This window comes from Protopterus annectens, chromosome 11.part0 (assembly GCF_019279795.1).
Source record: "Protopterus annectens isolate FY-2018-M chromosome 11.part0, PAN1.0, whole genome shotgun sequence".
In the NCBI taxonomy this organism is placed as follows: domain Eukaryota; kingdom Metazoa; phylum Chordata; order Ceratodontiformes; family Protopteridae; genus Protopterus; species Protopterus annectens.
In genome coordinates this window covers 662,343,777-662,364,805 of record NC_056745.1, presented here as the reverse complement: position 1 = coordinate 662,364,805, position 21,029 = coordinate 662,343,777, and the positions used below count along the sequence as shown (strand labels likewise).

At 36.4% G+C, this 21,029-nt stretch overlaps 1 protein-coding gene across 6 annotated transcripts in view; it reads right to left on the bottom strand.

Moving 5' to 3' along the window:
• BICD1 (BICD cargo adaptor 1) overlaps nt 1–21,029 on the bottom strand; it is a 1,749,421-nt gene that overhangs the window by 219,345 nt on the left and 1,509,047 nt on the right. For 4 of the 6 annotated variants that reach the window (XM_044088105.1, XM_044088108.1, XM_044088109.1 and 1 more), the window contains one exon: nt 19,897–20,104. In XM_044088105.1, the coding sequence (XP_043944040.1) occupies nt 19,897–20,104 (208 nt within the window). Of the gene's footprint in view, nt 1–19,779; nt 20,105–21,029 lie in introns of all 6 variants that reach the window. The other 2 variants (XM_044088107.1, XM_044088110.1) reach the window with 1 other exon arrangement.

The following is a 21,029-nucleotide window of genomic DNA, read 5'->3' as shown; positions in this document are numbered from 1 at the left end:
AAGATGTGTATTTATATAAACCTGGTTGATTTTTACTTAGTTGAATACGGTTTAAATAACCGCCTTTTGCATGAAAGCACTTACTGTTATTTTTCAATAAATGCCTTTTCCAGCAGTGACTGCAGTCATTTTCAGTGAAACAGTTGCCCCTCAGCATAGAGCACTAGTTTCCACAATCAGCTGGAAGCAGTGAACAGAGAAGACTCTAAGATCAACAGAGACCAGCTTGAAGACCTGGAAGTTGACTGGAGAGAAGGCACAAGAATTTAAGGAATTTTTCAGGGATGTAACACCTCAAGAAAAAGAACAATTAGGTGGAGTTTCAAAACAGCATGTACAAGGACTATGAAACAGATATACCACAGAGCCAGTTATGGAAGAAAGGTACATAAGGAAAGCTGGTGGTGGAATGCAGAAGTCCAGGAAGTCATCAAAACAGGAGTGCAGAAAAAATGTGGGAGACAGAAAAGATGGACCTGCCTAAGAAGGAATACTGGTTGGCTAAAAAGGAGGCTAGGAAAAGAGTTTCAGCAGCAACGAGCAAGGCATCATAGGCACTCTACCAGCTTCTAGAAATTGACTCAATAAATGGCACAAATAAACACTACTAGGTGCAAGGCAAAGACAGAAAGATAAAGAAGACAGAGACATACTTCATAAGGGATGCCAGCCACAACTTGCTTGCCATCCCACAGGACATCAAAAGCAGATGGGAGGAATACTTCTAGCAGCTTCCGAATGAAGAAAACCTCACAAAAGCTGAACTTCCCAGACACAGCCTATGATGAAAGATGAAGAGGAGAAGCCCACCCTAAAAGTAAGAACAGCACAAAGGAAAATGAAGTCAGGGAAAGAAAAGGGTCCCAGTACAGAGGTATCAAACATCTCTCACACTGCATGGAAGTTCTGGAGAGGGTGACTGATAAATGAAAAGGCAAAGTAGTACAAAGTAAGATGGGAGACTAACAGTTCTGATTCAGATCAGGATGCACCACAACTGACCCAGTGTTTGCAGTGAGACAGTTGAGAAGATGCTAGACATAAGGAATGAGTCCAAATGGGTATTCCTGGACTTTGAGAAAGCATATGACAAGGTCCCAAGGAAGCTGATTTGGACAGTCCTGGGATGGTCCGAAGTCCCAGAAACATTGGTAGAATTAGTGCAGGTTTTGTACAAGGACCCACTGACACAAGTACAAATAGTGTTTGGACTCTCAGAGGGGTTTCCGGTGGGAGTGGATGTGCATCGGGGTTTGGCTCTAAGCCCACTGCTGTTCATAATGGCGATGGACTACGTTAGCAAACAGGTTGGGGGGGAAAGATAAACAAAGCTGCTGTATGCATATGCTGTGGCATTATAGGCAGACTCTGAGCAAGAACATCAGCAAATGGTAGGGGAATGGAATGCAAAACTAAAGTCACACCGTATGAAACTGAGTACAGATTGTAATGGCATCTAGTGGGGGACTAAGAAGAAAATGCAAATTGAAATAGAAGGGCAAATAGTGGAACAGGTTAACACCATCAAGTATCTGGTAAAACTGGTTGAGGACCAGTGAAATCTGAATGAGGAGGTGAAAGCTAGAAGAGGGGCTGCAGCCAAATGGCAGTAAGTGTCAAGTGTAGTATGTGACTCAAGAAGGCCAAAGAAGATGAAAGCTAAGGTGTAAAAAACAGTGGTATTACTGTATGATACAAAGACCTGGAGAGTAAAGGGAGAACAGCTGAGAAAGCTAGAGGTGATGAAGATGACTTACCTGAGATACATGGCAGAATGCACACTATGAGAGAGATGAAGAAATAAGGACATCAGAGCAGAGCCCAAGTAGCTTGAATTGCAGAGACAACCAAAGAGAACAGATTACGGTGATTCGGGCACATGTGTAAGAAAGCAGAAAACAATATAGTGAAGAAGATTTGGGACACAGGACACTGGCAAGAGGGAATGAGGGCATCCATCAAACAAATTGTGTGAGAGAAGATCTGTGACAGTCAAGCATGACATGTCAAAAAATGTAGGAGAATAGCACTGAATCTACAGTGAGATGGCAATAATTAACAACACCTTTGTCACATGTAGAAAATAGTTAAAAGGGGGTTGATGATTATACTGATGACAATGATGATGACAGCTATGATATACAAATTACAAAAAGTTTGACAGTAAACATAAAATAATATAGCTGATCAAGAGGGATACAGATTAGCAGATCATATGGTGCACTATGGAATGAAGTATCTTTCATAGATTGTACACCTGTACTCCGTAATGCTCCAGAATCTTGAGAATGGACAATTGCTGAAAGTTTTGGCAGGTGGGATATTCTAGCACACTATGCTAATAAAGGGACTGGGTACAGCTACAGTTCCCATTGGCAGAAGCTCAGCTGTGGTGGGGCCCTAGATTAAGCACTAGGCACTAGATGAGCCAGCTATGGCTCCTCATGTCGAGCAGACACAATAAGAGTTATGATCGAGGAGACCTGATCATAATTCCCTGTAGTGCATACAGGCTTATTTGTTCCATCTACTACCAGTTACAGAAAAAAATGTTGTAGGAGCATGACATGTTTTATTAGGTTTCAGAGCCTTTGAAAGCCAGTAAAATGCTTTAGCATTATCAAACACACAGCAGGCAGAAGTGAAGTGTTCCTGTGACTAATAACTTACTTTGTAAGCTGTTACACACTTCATTCTGCCACAGCCTATATTTGCAGTATCTAACAACTTTCAAAGCTGCTTTATCTTCTGCCGCTGTTCTTTGTCATCTGGCACTGTCTGTTGTCAATCCCCAGCATGACATCCAATCTTAACATTGTTTAGGGGTGCTTAATAAAATCTTGTTAAGCACCTTTTTGATGTCAGAAATGTGCTTAACAAGTTTGTCTTCTTCCCATTTTTGGAACATAATTGCTGTGCTTTCTTACATATAGTACTACTCATGCTGAAGCATTCAGATTTTACTGGCTTGTACTAAAATGGTGCTCAAGTTCAGCAATACTTGTTTCCATGTGTAAAAGAAACTGCTGAAGCAGAATGTTAGAATCATTTCCGAAAATGCCTTTTCTTTAGCTGTAAATGTATTCTCAGTGGTTAGATATTTTATTTTTAAAAGTTTCACTGTGCCAAAACTTTACAGAAGCTGCCACTTTCTATAGCTTACCTGAGTGTACTCGGGGTGTGTTAGTTCACCTTACTATTATTTAAAATAGGTTCACAGGTCAATGTCAGGCTGCTGATTCAGAAGACCATTAGCATTAGTAGCCTAGCTGAAATACCACAGATTGTAAGTACCTGTTGTTGTTGTGTCTTTCGGCTTTTCCCAGTTAGGGGTCACCACAGCGGAACTCCGGTCTGATAATGATTGGTAGTTGATTTTTACGTGCCGTGTTACCAGCCCTGACGCACAACCTTCAATGAAGGTATGCCCATACATGCATGTCTCCATGCAGAAGACGCTCTAGCTGAGAATCGAACCGGACAGTGTCTTACTGTGAGACGACAACGCTACCGCAGCACCACCACCGCAGGTCTAATGTCACTAATTTATACCTATCCATATGAGCATGACAGGCCTGAGATAGGGTGTGGTTAGAATTGTGCAGTCAGTCATCCAGGTTATGCTTAAAGAGTGTCGGGGAGCTTTTGCTTTACATCTAAAGGAACTCTATTCCACAAAAGAGGGATTCTCGGGGATATAGATCTATCTTGCTAGGAAGTCCGATTTATGCTTCTGTGGAAGTTATGGTCTCTTAAGTGGGTGTTGAGGGTGTTATTAGTTTTGCAGATGTGCAGGAGGTCACATAGGACTGGATCATTTGAAGCTTCATAGGCTAGACAGAGGTTACCTCTCAAGAGTCTGTAGGAAATATAAAAGAGAGAAAATGCTTTAGGTCAGCCTGGGAAGCTCAAGGAAATCATGCCCTTTATTATGTTAGTGAAAAAACACTGCAATCTCTCAAGCTGGGTCATACGCTTAGATAAGTACATATCCAAGAGAACATTATACTCTATTATGGCCCGGGCCTGATGAAGGAAGAGAAGACCCTGCATTATTTTTATTAATTAACTACTAATGTATTATGAAGATAGCCTGCTCTTCCAGACAGCTTTAAGAGGTTTACTCAGCTATATTACAAAAGGTGGCACCGTGTGATACAGTACAACATATCTAAACATGAGAAGGCATGTCATTACTACTTTTAATTTAATTATTTTGAAATGTACCAGTGTAGGAAAAAAAAAAAAACTTACTTTACAAAACATAATGAAATAATTGCACTTTTGGTGATGCGACACTCATTGTCTGTTTTATAATATTCTGCAAGGACTACCAAGAACATTTAAAATGTTGACCAGTTTCAAAGAAAACAATTGCATCAAAAATCCTTAACTCCAGTGAGAAGCTATTTTTAGCATGCATCCTGTAAGTAAGCATTTCTTTACTTACTTACTGATTATTACAATATAGCAGATTGTGTCAGGTTAATTTTGTTTGCTCTGATCTCTTTGGTTTTTGTAAATTCTACATTCCCATTTATTTAAGTAAAAGTAGCAGTAGATAATGCAGGAGTGCACTGTAGAGTTTCCATACATCTATAACTCTGTAAAGCAGTTCCACATTCTTTGATGATCTATGTGAATTCACAAAGGACTACATTCCAGTCCTTAAGATAATATCTGGAAAAGATTGTTAACTACCAGATGAACTAGATGAAACGCAAAGTATTGTGTATCTTACTGCTGGTCAGTAGAATATCATTAATGGATAGGAACTATAGGATTTTCAGTAACAAATGTTCATGAAGAATTAAACAAAATGCATCTGATGCAAGCTGCTATACTGAAGTACACAGTAGGAAATACAAAGTACCTTGGCACAAAAAGGGCTGACACATTTTCCTGTGAAGTTATGTTATGCAGACTGTCTCATATTACATATTTAGTATACAGGATACTGGTTTTAAAACAAATGAAATCTTCAATGATGTGGACCCAGAAATTAAATTATTTCTCTGCCTACAAAGGGCAAGGAGACTCGGCCAAAAGTATTTACAGTATGTGTAAATTAAAATGATTTAACTGACTGCTGTTCTTGAAGAAAATATACTGAAGATATTGACTTTTGATTTGAAAAGAAATAAGAACAATATTATTGCAAAACAACTGAAAGGAAGTTATGCATCAGTGGCACCAAGAGGTAAAGGTAGAATCCACTTTAATAATACACTTTGCCTGTAGTAGCAACTCATGAATCTAAAACATTACTGCACTTAGTAACATGATAAAAGACAAAGAAAAATGTAAAGAGAATTATTACATTGAGCAGAAGCAAGGTTCTAGAAGTAATGACATTAACTTGTACTCGATATATATATATATGATGAAGACTCTATAGTTATATATTGACAGATGTGTGTGTAAACACATAACATATAACACATAACAGCTAGACATACTATATACATATGTGTGACTGTGTGCATGTATATATTTCATATGAAAAAAATGTTCTGTTACAAAGGTATTCTCCACATTTGTGGTTCATTTAAACCATATGATGGAGCTAAAATAAGACATTATAATTAATATTTTACATTAATGTTCATATTATTAAAATAAATCAATAGTGGTGAAGAAAATAACACTTCTGAGAATCTACTGACCAGATCTGCCAATGGTTACCAGAAGTAAAAATCTCATCTGTCTATACTGCTCATAAGTTTAATTAAAGCAATGATAGTACATGATTTCATTTGTTAACTGAGTTACATATTCTGAATACCTCTGTATAAAAAGAATCATAAGTACTACATATTCTTCTTATTTAGTATGTAAGTCAGCTAGGAACAACTTCTTGTTTTTAGGGGTGACCAGACAGCACTGTTTTATTAAGTGTTTTTCCTTAGATTCAAACAGTTAGTAGTGGAAATGGGACTCAAACTCTGCCTGACAGGTAATTCACAAGTCACTGACAATAGATTCATTATCCAGTATGATCTTCACGCATATCAGGAATGACAGCTAAATGTGTTTACAGAGCATTCCTCTGATAATAAAGTGGCAAAGAAAGCCATCCTGGATGTGAAGTGTCACAGTGAAGGTTGGAGTATGTTGTTAGTGTAATGAAGTCAGTTGCACATAAAGTTGTAGTAATTGTTAGTATGAGGCAACAGCTGACTAAAATACTTTATTAATGTGAATGTGTGATAGTGCTGACCTCAAAAAGGATAGGGATTCTTTAGGAAACTGCTGAATGTTTATATAGAATTGTGATTTTTTTTAGTGCAAATCAAGAAACAACAAACTTCTAATTGTAATGCCATATATTCAATAAATGGAAGCTTGATGAAACACATAGATAGTTGGACCCTTCAATGTGCAGCTGTAAAGTCAGTACTGGAGAAGCATTGGTTAAACCTCACCAGTATTTTGCAGCATATTTTTTAAGTTCACATGCACAATGTGTAACTTTTCATTAAAAGTGGAATAGGTAACTCTGACGACCCTTAGGCCCATTGGTACCCACACCAATGCCTGAGCTTTGAGCTATAAAATAATGCAGGATGACTTACAAAAGGGGGAATAGAAAGTTGTAATGCAATAAAATTACATTAACTTTTTAAGTTGCAAGTCATTGCCAAAACATGTTTTAGTTTTTAAATTGAAAATGAAACATTTAACTCACAGTTACATCAGCAGCTAAAGTAGACAGACAGGACTGTAGAGCTTGAACTCCAGGTGGATTCAACAAAAGGACAAAAAGAGACACACAGAGATGTTACAGTGTCAGTAGACTGCTATGTTTATCCAAATTCAGCTTAGACTGCTATGTTTATCCAAATTCAGCTTTTCGGTACCCTGATTACCAACAAAGATTATAGTTATACAGGAATTAAGGAAACTGCCTGAATACATATAACCTGCTGGCATGTATTCGTACGTCTTGTATAACCAGAACTATTACAGCTCACAATGCACTGTCATCTGAAATAAAAAAACAAGTACTTGTCAGTGTCACATGACCTGAAGCACAGTGACTGCAGCAATGGCGGTCAAAGATATGTGATCAATAAGATGGGAAACTATGAGGGAACTGCCAGCTAGAAATTAAGACATCAATTCTTCTGTGCATTGTAAGTTCTATGTTAGCCAAGGTTTAAGGGTGGCAGGTAATATATTTTCCAGGTCTTGATCCAATTTGTACATTCCTGCTAAATGTGATAATTACTATACTTGTTATTAAAGCTTGGGTCTAGATACGCGATAATGCTTGTCTTCAAATCACTAAACTTCATTTTGTTACACAGATGGGAAAAGTGAAAATATTTTTCTGCAAAATTTGCAGATGCTACCATTGATCAGTGAAAGTATTTAAGTAATGTAAGTGCAGTGCCTTTGCTGACAATGTAGTTTAAATTCTCAGAGTGCACTGCTGGAGGATACCAAAGTACATGACTGCCATTTTTGTTCATATGTCTAGGTGCCAGATCATCCTTGGTTTAAATTGCATGCAACAGTAAAACATGTGGGTGACCAGACTAGTGTTGCAATGGACTTTAGCAGTTAATGGTGCTTTCTTGATCTTTAGCATTTACTTATTTATAGCAAGCTTCAAATACTTTGTTTTGACTTATTGTGAGGCTTGCCATTAACAAAGTAATAAATCTCTGCATTCAAAGACTTAAATTTTGAAACATATATATATGTATATGTGGTATTTAATGTGTTGCTTAGTAAATTTTGGCACTAGATCATTGATGATCTCCTTTAACAAGTGAGTAAATGTCTCCTTGTAACACAGAAATGGTCTCCATAAAATATACATGAGTGAGTTAAGCACTGTTGTGACTGACCAACCACCCACTCATCTATTTATTTAAACTTGTTAACCAGGGTACAGCAGTAATCCATCTTCAGGCACAGCATGGGACAACAGACAATGACACTGTCATACATTTGTAAACATATAATCCTTACCATTAGAATTTCTTTGGTCTATTTTTTTGACTCATCATTGTGTTCCTGTTTACCTGCTCTACTGGGCCATTGATATGTTGCACACCATCCATTCACTTCAGCTACCAAACAGATTGTAACCATTCCCGGACCTCAGTTCAAATTATTTGCAGAATGCCTGATTTCACATTCACTGGAATTTAGAATCCCCATAGTTAAGCTGCTTTTGCATTCTAGGTCAACAGGATGGAAACTATTGTACTATGGGATATAAACAGTGTCACTTCATAAAGTAATGCATATGAAGCGATGTGACAATATTATAAATAGCTACAAAGGTTTCAATATTTATAATTACACTGTGCAGAATCTTACTAAGGAACATTTTACTTCATTTTTAAAAGGTTTTAAGTTTGTTCCTAAAAGGCAAGTGGATGTAGCAGATACACTTGTGGAACTGAAATTATTTACTAGAAAATTGAATGTTAGTATTATGTTCCATGAGAAAACCAGTAACCTAGAGAAGGGTATTTATCAAAGTAATATAACTTTAAAGAATAGAAGTACATTCAACCCCCTTTACATCTCCTCATCCACACTTTTGAAAAAGCTCTCACTGAAGACATTTATAAAATAAGAGTAGATAACTGTAGGATTCCGACAAACTTGACAAAAGCTGAAATGATGTTATTTAAACAACTCAGGAGTGATGATACAATACGAATTATGAAGCCAGACAAGAGAGCTATAGTTACTTTCAACGAGGATGACTATTCTAATGCAATGCAAAGCATTTTCTTTAATGAAAGTACACATGCTCAAGTGTCTAGGAACCAAATATATCTAGCATATAGTAGAGTAGATTCCTATTTAGGGGAATGTCTACTAGAGCAGAGAATTGATTTAGATGCATATAATTTTTTGGTTAATCCTAAACTGGTTACTTCGACAATATATGGAATACCGAAGATTCATAAAAATGTTTGAAATCCACCGTTTAGGCCAACTGTATCCTCAAGGGGTTCTAAAATGCACCCTGTAGCTATATTAGTGGATCACTGGGTTAAACATGTCATTGAGAAAACAACCCATTTAATTAAAGACTCCTGGGATTTTCTGGGGCAGTTGAAAAGTGAGATTTGGAGTAAAGAATTGCTTTTCATAACCACTGATGTTCTGGGTCTTTTCTCCATGATTCCAAAAGAGGAAGGTTTAGAATTATTTGAAGAAAGCCTTTATGGAAATTCATCTGTCACAGATGACCAAATCAAGTTGGCCATTGAATTTATGTCTATAGTTCTAGAAAGCAACTATTCAGTAAATTAAGGGTGTAACTATGGGGGGTGGCTTGCGCCCAGATGTAAGCAAATTTGGTTCTCTTAGGTTGGGAAAAGAAATATGCTTTCAACAGTGAACATTTTAAAAATATACAACTCTACGTTTCTTTGTAAGAACTGAAACACACCAATTATGCTCTTCAAAATAAAATAAAAACTTTAATTGTTAAGACTTAAAATGAGATGTAAAGCAATAAAACAAAGCCCTTGTTGATTTGTATGATAAGTGCTTGATCTGAGGAAGGCTTTTAGCCGAAAGCACTTATTATATACAAATCAACAAGGGCTTTGTTTTATTGCTTTACGTCTCATTTTAAGTCTTAACTGTTAAAGTTTTTATTTTATTCTGAAGAGCATAATTTTTAGTAGCCTGTGGTGGTGTGTTTCAGTTTTTACACAGACGTTTGCTTAGTTTTTGAAACCACCTTTGGCAGTCACAGCAATGTTTATTTTTCTTGCTTCCATTTATATTTCTTGGATGACATTCATTTTATGGAAAGGGAATTATGAATAAATAGGTGACTTTGTGGATTATTTAAACACCAGCACAATTTTTTTTTTAATTTACCTATGAAAGTAATAAAAGATTAGATAAGTTATCTTGACACACTTATTTCTCATTGCTACACAGGATTTAAATCCGATATATATCAAAAATCAACATTTTGTAATTCAGACCTGTACTTCTCAAGTCGTCATTTACACAGAAAAGATGTTTAATAAAGGGGCAAGCCATATGAGTAGCTAGGATGATTTCACAATATAAAGAAGTAAGGAAAGAATTAATGACATTAGATTATATGTTTTACACTAGGGGGTACCCCACAGACATGATAAATGAAATTATTGAGGAAGTGCAAAGAGCGTGGGAGCACAAATACAAGCCTTTACTGGGTACTGGGTTGGATAAATCTGTACCAGAAAAAAATAGTTGAAAAGTTTGAAAAAACTTGTATCATTCAATACAATCAGTAGACCAAGGAGACAAAAAGTATTAGAAAAAGGAAATGGAATATTTTTAAAGTTAATCCTAAGGTATACAAAATATTAGGTTCGGAACCTATTTTTATTAACAAAACTGCCCCTAATTTTAAGATTGCTCGAGAATATGGTAGTCACACTGCAACCAAGAAAGGTACTTGTGACCAATGCTTTTTTATTGTCAAAGGGCAAGTGCTAGTGTTGAATACTATGGAAGTAAAATTGTGTTTGATTATGGTAATTGTAAAATGAGTAGCATTGTATGCCTGGCTCTATGTGATACACCCAAAAGATTTTATACTGGAAAAACAGAGCAGGCTTTGAGAACCTGTATATATGAACACACGTATGACATTACAAATCACAAAGAGAATAATGCACTATACAAGCATAGTATTGAATGTCATGATTTAAAAAAAATTCCTTTGGTATTTTAGAGCAGGTATAGATACATCCTGGGCAGGGGGGATTGGAAAGCAATGTTAATGCTGAGACCCTCGCTTCATAAGTATTACTTTTTATGTTACAAATTGTCTTTTTCTATGCATTTCACCAGTTTTCAGTGATATAAACAGAGTTGTCTGTGATTCTGACTCATCATTATGAAATCCTTGAATGAATTGCAATGGAATTCACCTTTTGTTACATCCATACAACGTTTAATCATTGTTCTAGGGTTTTATTAGCGGATGGCTAACATTTGAAAGCTTTCTGTATGATGCCATCAGCCCTGGTTTCTTTATGACAGTTACTTTTACAGAAGGCAAAAGGTGGTAAAGCTTAGCTCAGATGACATAGGCAGTTACTGACTGAGGTATTGACCGATGCGTGAAAGAAACAGCTGACAATCTACGCGCAGAACTTATCACCTGAATGCTCTTGCTGTATCTGAGTTAATATTTGCCAGCTTTGAAGCTTTCTTTTGGAAGTGTTCATCCAGTGGTGCTCTGTTCTCTTGGAATTAGGAGTGAAGCAGTATGAGGAATGGTTGAAACGTTGTGGCATATTAACATCTATCTCAATGAATCGCTACAGATTATGCTGTTTTAGTTTAAATACTGTGAAATTATCTACTTAATTATCACAAAATATGTCGAAAACTTGCTTTTAAAAGGGATTAGGTTTGTACTAATGAAAATCCCTTCATTAGCAGATATATTGTTGGAAGTCAAGCATTTTTGTCAAAAACTTCATTTGAAAGTTTTTTTTCATAAAAAGTTTGTAGATGGCAATTTAGAAGACGTTGATTAGATGATTCATTGACGGATATGTCAATATATGAAAATGATTGGTCTGATATTCTCACGGATACATTTGCACAAGATGGTGAAGCATTTGAAAAAGATGGATCCTATGGGGAACACTACTGTATGGGCTACGGTAAATTCTTTGTAGCCAATCTTCCAACTGTAAGTAAATTTATGCCCCTCCCCTACAACTTCAATAGCAGGAAATAGTTTTGAAAAAAATATTGTGCAAACAGCTGGAATTGGAATATATAAAATTTGTCAAGTCTGAAAAACAGTTTAAGTTAAGTAAATGTGAGTGGTTGGCTTTGAAAGTACTTCATAAGGTAAATAATGAATATGTTTTCGGACAGGCAGACAAGGGTGGAAAATGGGTAATAATGTCCAGCATGAGTTTCAATAAGATGGTATATGACCTACTTTTGAATGAGAAAGATTATGAAAAGTTGTCCAACAACCCAGTGATTGAACTCAATGCCACAATATTGGAGAAGGAGGAGCGGGTGGGATTTTTATCATCTGCCGATATCAGAAAATTACATATCAAACATCCTAGGGATTCAAATTCTTATGCTATACCAAAGCTGCATAAGAAGTTAACTGACCTCCCAGGGACAACAACTGGTTCTGGTGTTAATGCTTACTTGCAGAATGTTGGCATGTTCTTGGATACACATTTAAAAACACATTTACATAAAATTTCTTCACATTTTAAAAACACAAGTTTTGTGAAGTAGTTAAAAGGATGATGTGGCAAGAAACCTTTTGTTGGGCAACCACTGACATCAAATAGGTTCATAGATATTTACTAGACTAATAACCACAAGGGCCTTTTTAAGCTTAGCCATGCATCCCAAATCTCTGACAAGTTCTGATACCCTTGAGGAGTGTAAGGAGGGTTTGGGAGATGAAACATTTGCACATAGGGGCCTGGGAAGGCACCATTTACAGGTATTAAAAAAGCTGGAGTTGAGAAGCAGTTAAAAATGTTAGGGGTAAGACCATGTACTTCATTCTTGATTAAATTATTGGAATTTTCTCTTACTCATAATTATTTTGTGTTTGGAAAAAAAGAGTTTTTTTTTTTTTTTTTATAAAAAGAGGGAACAGTGATGGAGCCATGGCTTATTTTGAAAATAATTGTTTGTCTTCCACTGAGGTTTTCTCTGGTCATCTTGTTTTATACTAACGCTATATAGATGATTTGATTTTTGCTTGTAAAGGCAAAGTGACAGATTTTGAGAAGTTTGAGAAGAGCTGAATGGTAGTTCTTTCAGTTTGGAACTCACTCATAAGGTGAACAAAACTGTGATGCAGTTCTCAGACATAGAGCTATAAATCAGTAATGACAGATGAGGGCAGTTCAACCCTTATAGAAAAGTTACAGCTGTTAATATTTTTCTACATGCTAGTAGTATACAGCTTTCTCACTTATTAAGTTCCTTACCATATGGTGAATTTAAACATATTTTTGTCAATACTTCTGAGGAAACTTTGGTAGGTAAGGAACTTATTAAATTGAAGGAAAGACTTTTGATGAGGGGATACTCAGTAGATGCAATTGAGGTGGCAAACGAAAAGTTAAAAAGGATAAGTCAGAGAAGTATATGAGAGAAGGAGTTACACTGAGGGTAGAAAATGAACAGTACTTTCAGTTAGAGGGACAAAAAGAAAGTGAAAAAGAAATTTACTTTGTAACCAAATTTTCCACTTTTTCAAATAGTGTAAAGAATTTGGCAAATAACTTAAGGCCTGTAATAAGTCATGAAAAGGTAGTGGGCAAATTATTCCCCCAAAGGATGACATTTTGTTATGGGAGATTTTCCAATTTAAAAGAATTGTTGAATTTCAGGGGAAGATATGAACGGGGAGCAAATTTAGGTTCATTTGCCTGTGGCTGATACTAATTATGCAAAAAAAAAAAATCAGGAATATATCAGGAAGTAAAATGAATAGGAAAATATATAATTCGGTTGAGAGACTTAATTGTTGTTTTGTGAAGTAGTTTATATAGTAGGATGTGGGTGTATACCAACCAAATGGTATACAAGTCAGACCAAAAGGATGGTTAAAATATGCATACTTGAATGTTTAGGGGACACAAAAGGAACCATTGCTTAGATAGCCCCAAAGCTGAACACTTTCATGAGGTCCATGTGGGATCTGATGTAAGCCTCTTTTTTAGTTTTAGTAAGACCTAATTTAGACAAAGTTGGTGATTTTATTCACTTGCTTTTGGAGTTGGAAAGTAAATTCATTCTTAATTATAGACTATTCAATGCAGGGGAATGAATTTAGAAGTAAATATTAACATGTAATGTTAGTAAAAAATATTTAGGATGTGATTAAAGTGTAAACATTTTTCTAAAAACTTTTTTGAATGTCTTATGGTTGATTTGTGTTTTATGAAATGGCTGTATTTTTTACGAATTGTATAACTGATAATTATGTAATTGCATAATTGGTTACAAGAGCACTTGTATTTAAAAGGCTGCTCAATGGTGTAAAAATTATTTCTTGAAGGCACACAGCTGAGGTACTAGAAGAATACGTAAAGTTTCTTTCAGCAGAAAAGCAGTGTCTCTAGCCATTTCTTTTGTGTGTTTTTCAGTATGTTGTTTTAAGTTCAGGACCATTTTGACTACAATATTTACAGTCAATACAGTCTTATTACACAATGTATTACATGCTATTAATTGTGTATTTATTTTATTTATTTATTTAATTTCAGCTGATTCACAGTATATTTCACCCTACTGTCAATATGCTACTTCTAACCCATTTTACCTAATTTCAGTATTCATTCTATTTGCCTGTTACTTCTTATTTGCAGTCATTTTATTATGTTATGGCTTCCTTTACTATGTTTACATATTCTTGTCTGAGTGTACAGTGCTTGGCAGCTTAAGCACTTTAATAAATTTGAAGTCATTGTTTTCTCAAATAGTGCAGATTGGATCTCAGGAGGCACTGCATAGGACATCAGTGTAAACCAAAGCCATTTTTTGTTGGTCCTTACCCAACTGCCTGCTGATCATCAAGCCTCTCCCAGCCATAATGGAGCCCATCTGTTCCCCATTGCCAACGTGAGAGTTAGATGGGAGGGGCAATTTACCTCCTTTAAGCTCTACTCCCTTCCAAATGCTTGGCATCATGAGTGAGCAGGGTGCTTAATGGGCTGTCTGTGTTAGTTGTTCATCACTTTGCCAAGGTGTATTACCAACAGCAGCAATGCCCTCCCATCCATAAGTATGGGTGGTGGTTTCCCCTGGTCTCCACTGGGGAAACTGCTCTACTCAATGTACTTGCAAGCATTTGCATCTCCTCCATCTCTCCTGCCCCTTCACTCTACCTCACTGTACTGCTCTTTCAGTGCCAACAGTACTAATTAAACATTGGTCACCTGTGTTGCATTCAGAGCTCCATCCTTCTGCATCACAGAGCCAGGCAGAAAGCAGTGCTATTATTTCATAAGTAAAGTGTTCTCATTGAATGTTTATTCATTTATACAACAGCATCATAACAACTTTTCTGAACTTATATAAAAAGCCTATACATACACCCCCTTTTTTCAAAAATAAAATAGTCAAAAGAGTTACTTTCACTGCCTTTTGCTAAAACATGCCCACGGAATGTTGCATTAAAGAAAAACATGTGGCCATACCTTTTGCAAAACAGCTGAAGCTCTTTATGTTGTTAACTTACTTTTAGAATATTGTTTTGCCTAAATAACAGGACATACACCAGGTGCACATTTGCTACATTTTGTTTTACAGTTCTTTAATTTCCCTGTTTTCCAGCACATTCTTCTATTGGCTACCATAATGAAGTGAATTATTTACACTATCTGTTCTGAATGAAACTGATTATCTGCTAGCATTTTTTTTTATAATTTTGAAAGATTTGCTCCACTACGGTTGAACGACTGTAGCTTAACTGATGAACCACTTCACAGCAATGTAATGGAAAATTAAATATTAACGCCTTGTGTGATCAGGCCACCCATACCTTTATGTGGAGTCTTCAACCCTACACGTCATGAATTAATATAACCAGCCCTGAGTCACACAACTTCAGGGTAGATCAATAAGTTTTGCTAAGATGGTCCACCATTTAAACAGGAATGGTTAAAACATACAATCACGGAAATGTTCTGTCTTCACAAAAGCTCCAATATTATGGTTGAGTCCATGTGATATTATATATCTGTTATCCTCACAATACAAGAGTTGGGACAAAGCCACAAATAACTGTAAAATCTCAATATCAAAAATGTAAAAATATTTAAATAATTGGTAGAAGTAAACCTGGAATGTTGGGAGATGGATCAGATGAAGCATACATCAGAAAATGAATGAAAGAACAGAATACCTGTTTTGTAAGTGATACATCAGATGGGACTTATGTGGTCATAAAATAGTCATGGAAACAAGCTTTCATAATGGAATGCATTACACTGAAAACTGCCTCTAAACACAGGAGGCACCTCATTTAATTTTTTTCTGCCTTTTTATATATTCTATTTATATAAGTTTAAATGTAAATGAGCACATTGTGTATTACACAGTACTGCGTTAATCAACATAGCAGCTTTTTTGTTATGTATTATCAGTACTGGTTATCTGCTTTAACTGCAATAAGGAAAGGCAATAAACCTGGCATGCTAATTGTTGAAGGACTGTGTAGTGAGCAAACTGTTAAATACTTGAAGCTTCACAGAATGTATTGCTTTGGGTATCTCATTGGAAAATCTAGCCAATCTTCTGTCTGATTTGCACAAATCAAACTCCAGGTGTTAAGTTAATGTGTTTAATGTGTGCCTGTACAAGCCAACACAAAGAAAAAAAATATGTGCGTACTTAAATATAAACTATAGTAGCTTTATAACTTAAACAAAAACTGTTGCACAATACAATAAAATCTGCACCTGACACAACAGTGTAGCATACACTGCACTTAAAATAAAAACAGCCTAGGGAAGAGAACAGAGTGCAATACCTAACTTCATCTCAAGTGGGCAAGAAAGGTTTCTCTCAGATCACATTGAAATGTGCTGGATTTGCATGTTATAGAGCAATTCAAATGACAGTTAATATAAATTCTCTTAGGAAATCTCAAAGGAGGCCTTAGTATGCCAGCAGAGGAAATCTATATTCTTTCTATCTAGTGTTAGTATAACATAACTTGAATATACGATTCTTTATGCACTACAAAAGCAGTATAAAAGTACTCATCACTGAAACACCTACTTTGCAGTCAGCTATGCATTATAACAGTGTTGCCTGTCTGTATGCTAAGTTGGCATAGTAAATAATATTGTAGGGCTCTTTCTTCTTCTAACCAAACTGCAGCATATCACAGATGGGTGGAATATGATCTTTGTCAATTTCTTCTGTACTTGTCAAGGCCTGATGCTTGTATCGCCTAAAGAGGTTGGAGGGGACTCCAGTTCTAACTTCCATATCACCCCCCAAATCAATGGCACTATACGGTGCATTATACAGTCATTACCAGGCAACAGTCTTTATAACACTACATCACTACATATTTGCAAACAAAGAGAATGGTCAGCAGGAAGTTGGTGGAAACCAGACATATAACAATGCCTGGAAGCCAGGCAGAGAACAGCATGCAATTATTACTGCATCCTTCTGAGCTGGGTAACCTTTCTCTGCTAAATGGCTTTTTGTATGAATTATTCAAGAATTCTGTATGTATGCATATACAGTGCTTTAACATTATAATAACAGCATATGCACAATATGCACAGTTAATGAGGTGACATTTGGGGACCCTGACCACTTTTCACTAAAGAAGAGGAAAGGTAGGTTTAAGTACAGGTTAATGAAAAGAGGTGTAATGGAATTACACTAAACAAAAGTGAGAGACAGAGCTGGAAGAGGAGACATAACTATCAGATCAGGGAATCACTATTTAACATAGCTATGTGGAAATACTTCATAGTGAGGAAGGTAGACATGAGCAGTCACTTCCAGAATGGGTGGTTAAGGCTAAAAGTCTATTACTGCTTAAAATAGTGGTGTAGCAGGACCAATGTGCTGTAAAAACTTGAACAAGTACACTATAAATACATAGGCTAAGCTGCAGAACAGGCTCTAAAACATGGTTGAAACTGACAATACCTGTATCAGAATTTCAGGCAGAAGCATATCATTGGTCAGCGGCTTGCTGTCTCCATCCTTACCAGCTATCTATAGTGGGCAAACAAAGTTTTCTCTCAGATCACATTTAAATGTGCTGGATTTGCATGTTATAGAACATATACCTTCAGCAATGCAAATGACAGTTAATATAAATTCTCTAAGAAATCTCAAAGGATTCCTCAGTATGCCAGCAGAGGAAATCTATATTCATTGATCTATTCCCATTCTGGAAGTTGACTCCTCTTGTCTACCTTAGTGTGAAGTATTTCCACATAGCTATGTTAAATAGTGATCCCCCTTTTCTGATAGTTATGTCTCCTCTGCCAGATACAGGAAGAAGGGCCTGAAATTAATGTAAAAGAAATGAAGGAAAGATGTATCACAGGAAACTGTTTTCCTGAAAGAGTACATCTCAGACAATAAAAAGGTTACACAAGATGTAAAGTGTAGGATGCTTGTAATCAAGATGTAAAGTGTAGGACACTAGTAATCAGGATTAAGGCTCTGCATTGTTAACAAACTGCTTCATGTATTCAAGGGCACATGGTTTGATTGCATTTAGCTACTGTGCGACTCTGAGCTAGTCACTTAACCAAGCAGTTTTTCTGGGTTACCTCTGAAAATGGGTATTTGTGTTCAGTCAACTTTTCTGGTTAAAATAAATATTTCAAACAAAGCAATTTATCAGCTTTGTGGTGGCACTTTTGTTGTTTCCACTACACAATAGACTAAAATGCATGTAAATTGTGTTTCTGTATTTCTTTATTGATGATACGTAAATCTTGGTAAAACAACCAGTGTGAGGCTAAGTGTAGCTAACAGAAATAAGTAGCATCAAAAATACAGATTCACACAGCAGCATGAGAGAGCTGCAGCCATAACAGAGAACCTACATTAATAACAGAGAAAAGAAAAAACAGGTAAAATATTACATCATTAAGTAACACAGGCAGTAAGCTTGAAATGTAAAGATGAATATCCTCAGCTCTCTAAGTGTCCAACTGCTACATCACAGTTACTTAAATTGCTTTAATTCCTCCCAAATTATTTTTTGTGTAGGATATTTTACATGAGGTTCTCTTCTTCTGTATCTAAAACCATGTTAATTATTTCCATATTGGCAGAGGCTATAGTCAGCATAACTGGTTAATTTAGCATGCCTGATGCATTTTTTGTTTTTTGTCTTTGAATTGTTTATAGCTCTCACAATTAATGGTGTGCTGCTGTCTCTGTGCATGTATGCAGCATCAGACTCCCAGCCAAGAAAAACTTGTAACTGGCTGCCAGCCCCCCTTGCAGTAAAGCCAACAGAAGGTCTCCTGTAAAAATCACAAATTTATTTAGAGAATTCCTGACGACAGCATGCTGTTCTCCTACTGTCTCTGCTTAGACCCCTGGCTAAGCAATACTGTACGATATCACTACACCAATACTAAGGGTGCAGAAATGAGCAGTAAAATTAATTGTAATAGTAAAGATGTGACCAACACAGCTGTTGCAGGTGGTATGCTCAGGTTAGTGAAGGCTTAGTGTACATTACAGTGGAGCAAAAACTTCATGGACTAGGCAGGGGTATCGTGTCACTGTCACAGGACACGTTGTAATTTAAAAAATGAAAGAGCAAACACTGTTAGGAGTTGTTTCCAGAAATGAAACACAGGAAGATTTTATAACATACAAGGGTATATTTCTGATTACAGTGTATACCTATAAACATAGCAGTGAATTCACAGTTATATGAAAAAAATAGATGCATTTTATCACTGAGAATAACAGATTTTGCAGCTATCTAGGAATTTCAGGTGAATGTAAATAGACAATGAGGCAAACTTACTGTATATGTTTATTTAGTGTTGCTTGTAGTTTATAGGAGAATGGAAATGGCTCTGAACAACAGAATGCAGAAAACTGCACGATGGAACAAAATTAAACAAGAACTGCAGTGAACTCAACAGCCCTACTCTACAATGTGGTACCGCAATGCTGTTGGAGTGCTTAATATTGTATTATCCAATTGATCACATCTTGCTTCTACTAGAAAACTTAGTAAAGGTCTTCTCAGTACAGGGTACTAGAAACACTACTGCGTACCTTTTCCTCTGAGCGCCACTGTTGGAAAGTTTTTTATTGTTGTGGTTCCTGACTATGCAGAGTGACAGTGTCTATGACAACTGGTGACTGTACACTGGCTGACGCATCCTCACTTACTTTAGGGCTGCCGACTTTGCTTTTGCCAAGCTTTCCTTTGCTACGCTTTGACTGCTCATGGTCGAACTCTAAGTCTTCCAGGCGCTGAGTGAGAGCCAGTTTCTGTTGTATTGCCATCCGTAGGAGAGAGTTTAGAGTTTTCTTTTCATCCTCTGCAGCTGCCAGTTGTCTCTGCATCTCATCTAGCTGTGTAACATACTCATCACATCTGTGAAAAGAGGATTTGAATACAGCAGTCAGAGACAGAACACTCATGATATTGAACATGCTACAATAACAGTAAAATACTTCCCCATTGAAGCAAATCCAAGTGGACAAAAACTGGAAGTAATGACATGAATTACTTGCAGTTACATACATAAAGTCAAAAAGAATAAATATTTGTGAATCTTACATATGTGCTGCAGAAGATACTGGTATTCTGAAAAGGGATCCATGTAAGCTGTTGGTTAGAACAGAATAAACTGATAAAATAGGGTTAAATACAGGCTTATAAAGTTTGACAGTTTTCGGTATGTTTCTCCCAGAGTTTCAGTAAGTTTTTATGACTCTAATGTATAAAAACACTTCCCTTTGAAGAAGATTTAAAAATGTGAAAGCCAAGTGTCATTTATGGTGTTAAAAATAACATTGGCCTGACTCTGAAAAATGCTAGCTGCTACATAAGCTCAAAAGGTGTTCAGAAGAAGCTGCTATATTGTAGCTTTCAAATCAAAATATTCTGTACTGTCTATGTGGTTTGATGATCTTTCCCACACAAGTCACAAGCAGATATTCCAGAGTAGTTGACCAAAGTGAAGCCACATATTAACTTTAACCTTATTAAATTAGTGAACGCAGAAGTGTACCATTCATAGCACTTACTTCAAACTATTGCAGATAATCTTCCATTGTGCTCACTTAACAATATACACATGAACATACCTCTATCCACCTGCATTCAATATGCAGATGACTCCACCTTAATCTGTACAGCTAAGAATATAGCCTCTCTCCAGTCCCTCACCCAAACTGTTTTTCATAATGTTGAAAACTGGTTTATGCAACACTGCCTCCTCCTAAATCCCCAAAAAACAAAACTACTGCTTTTTACTCCAACTCATAAATCACCTAATCCATTCTTCTCTGTAACC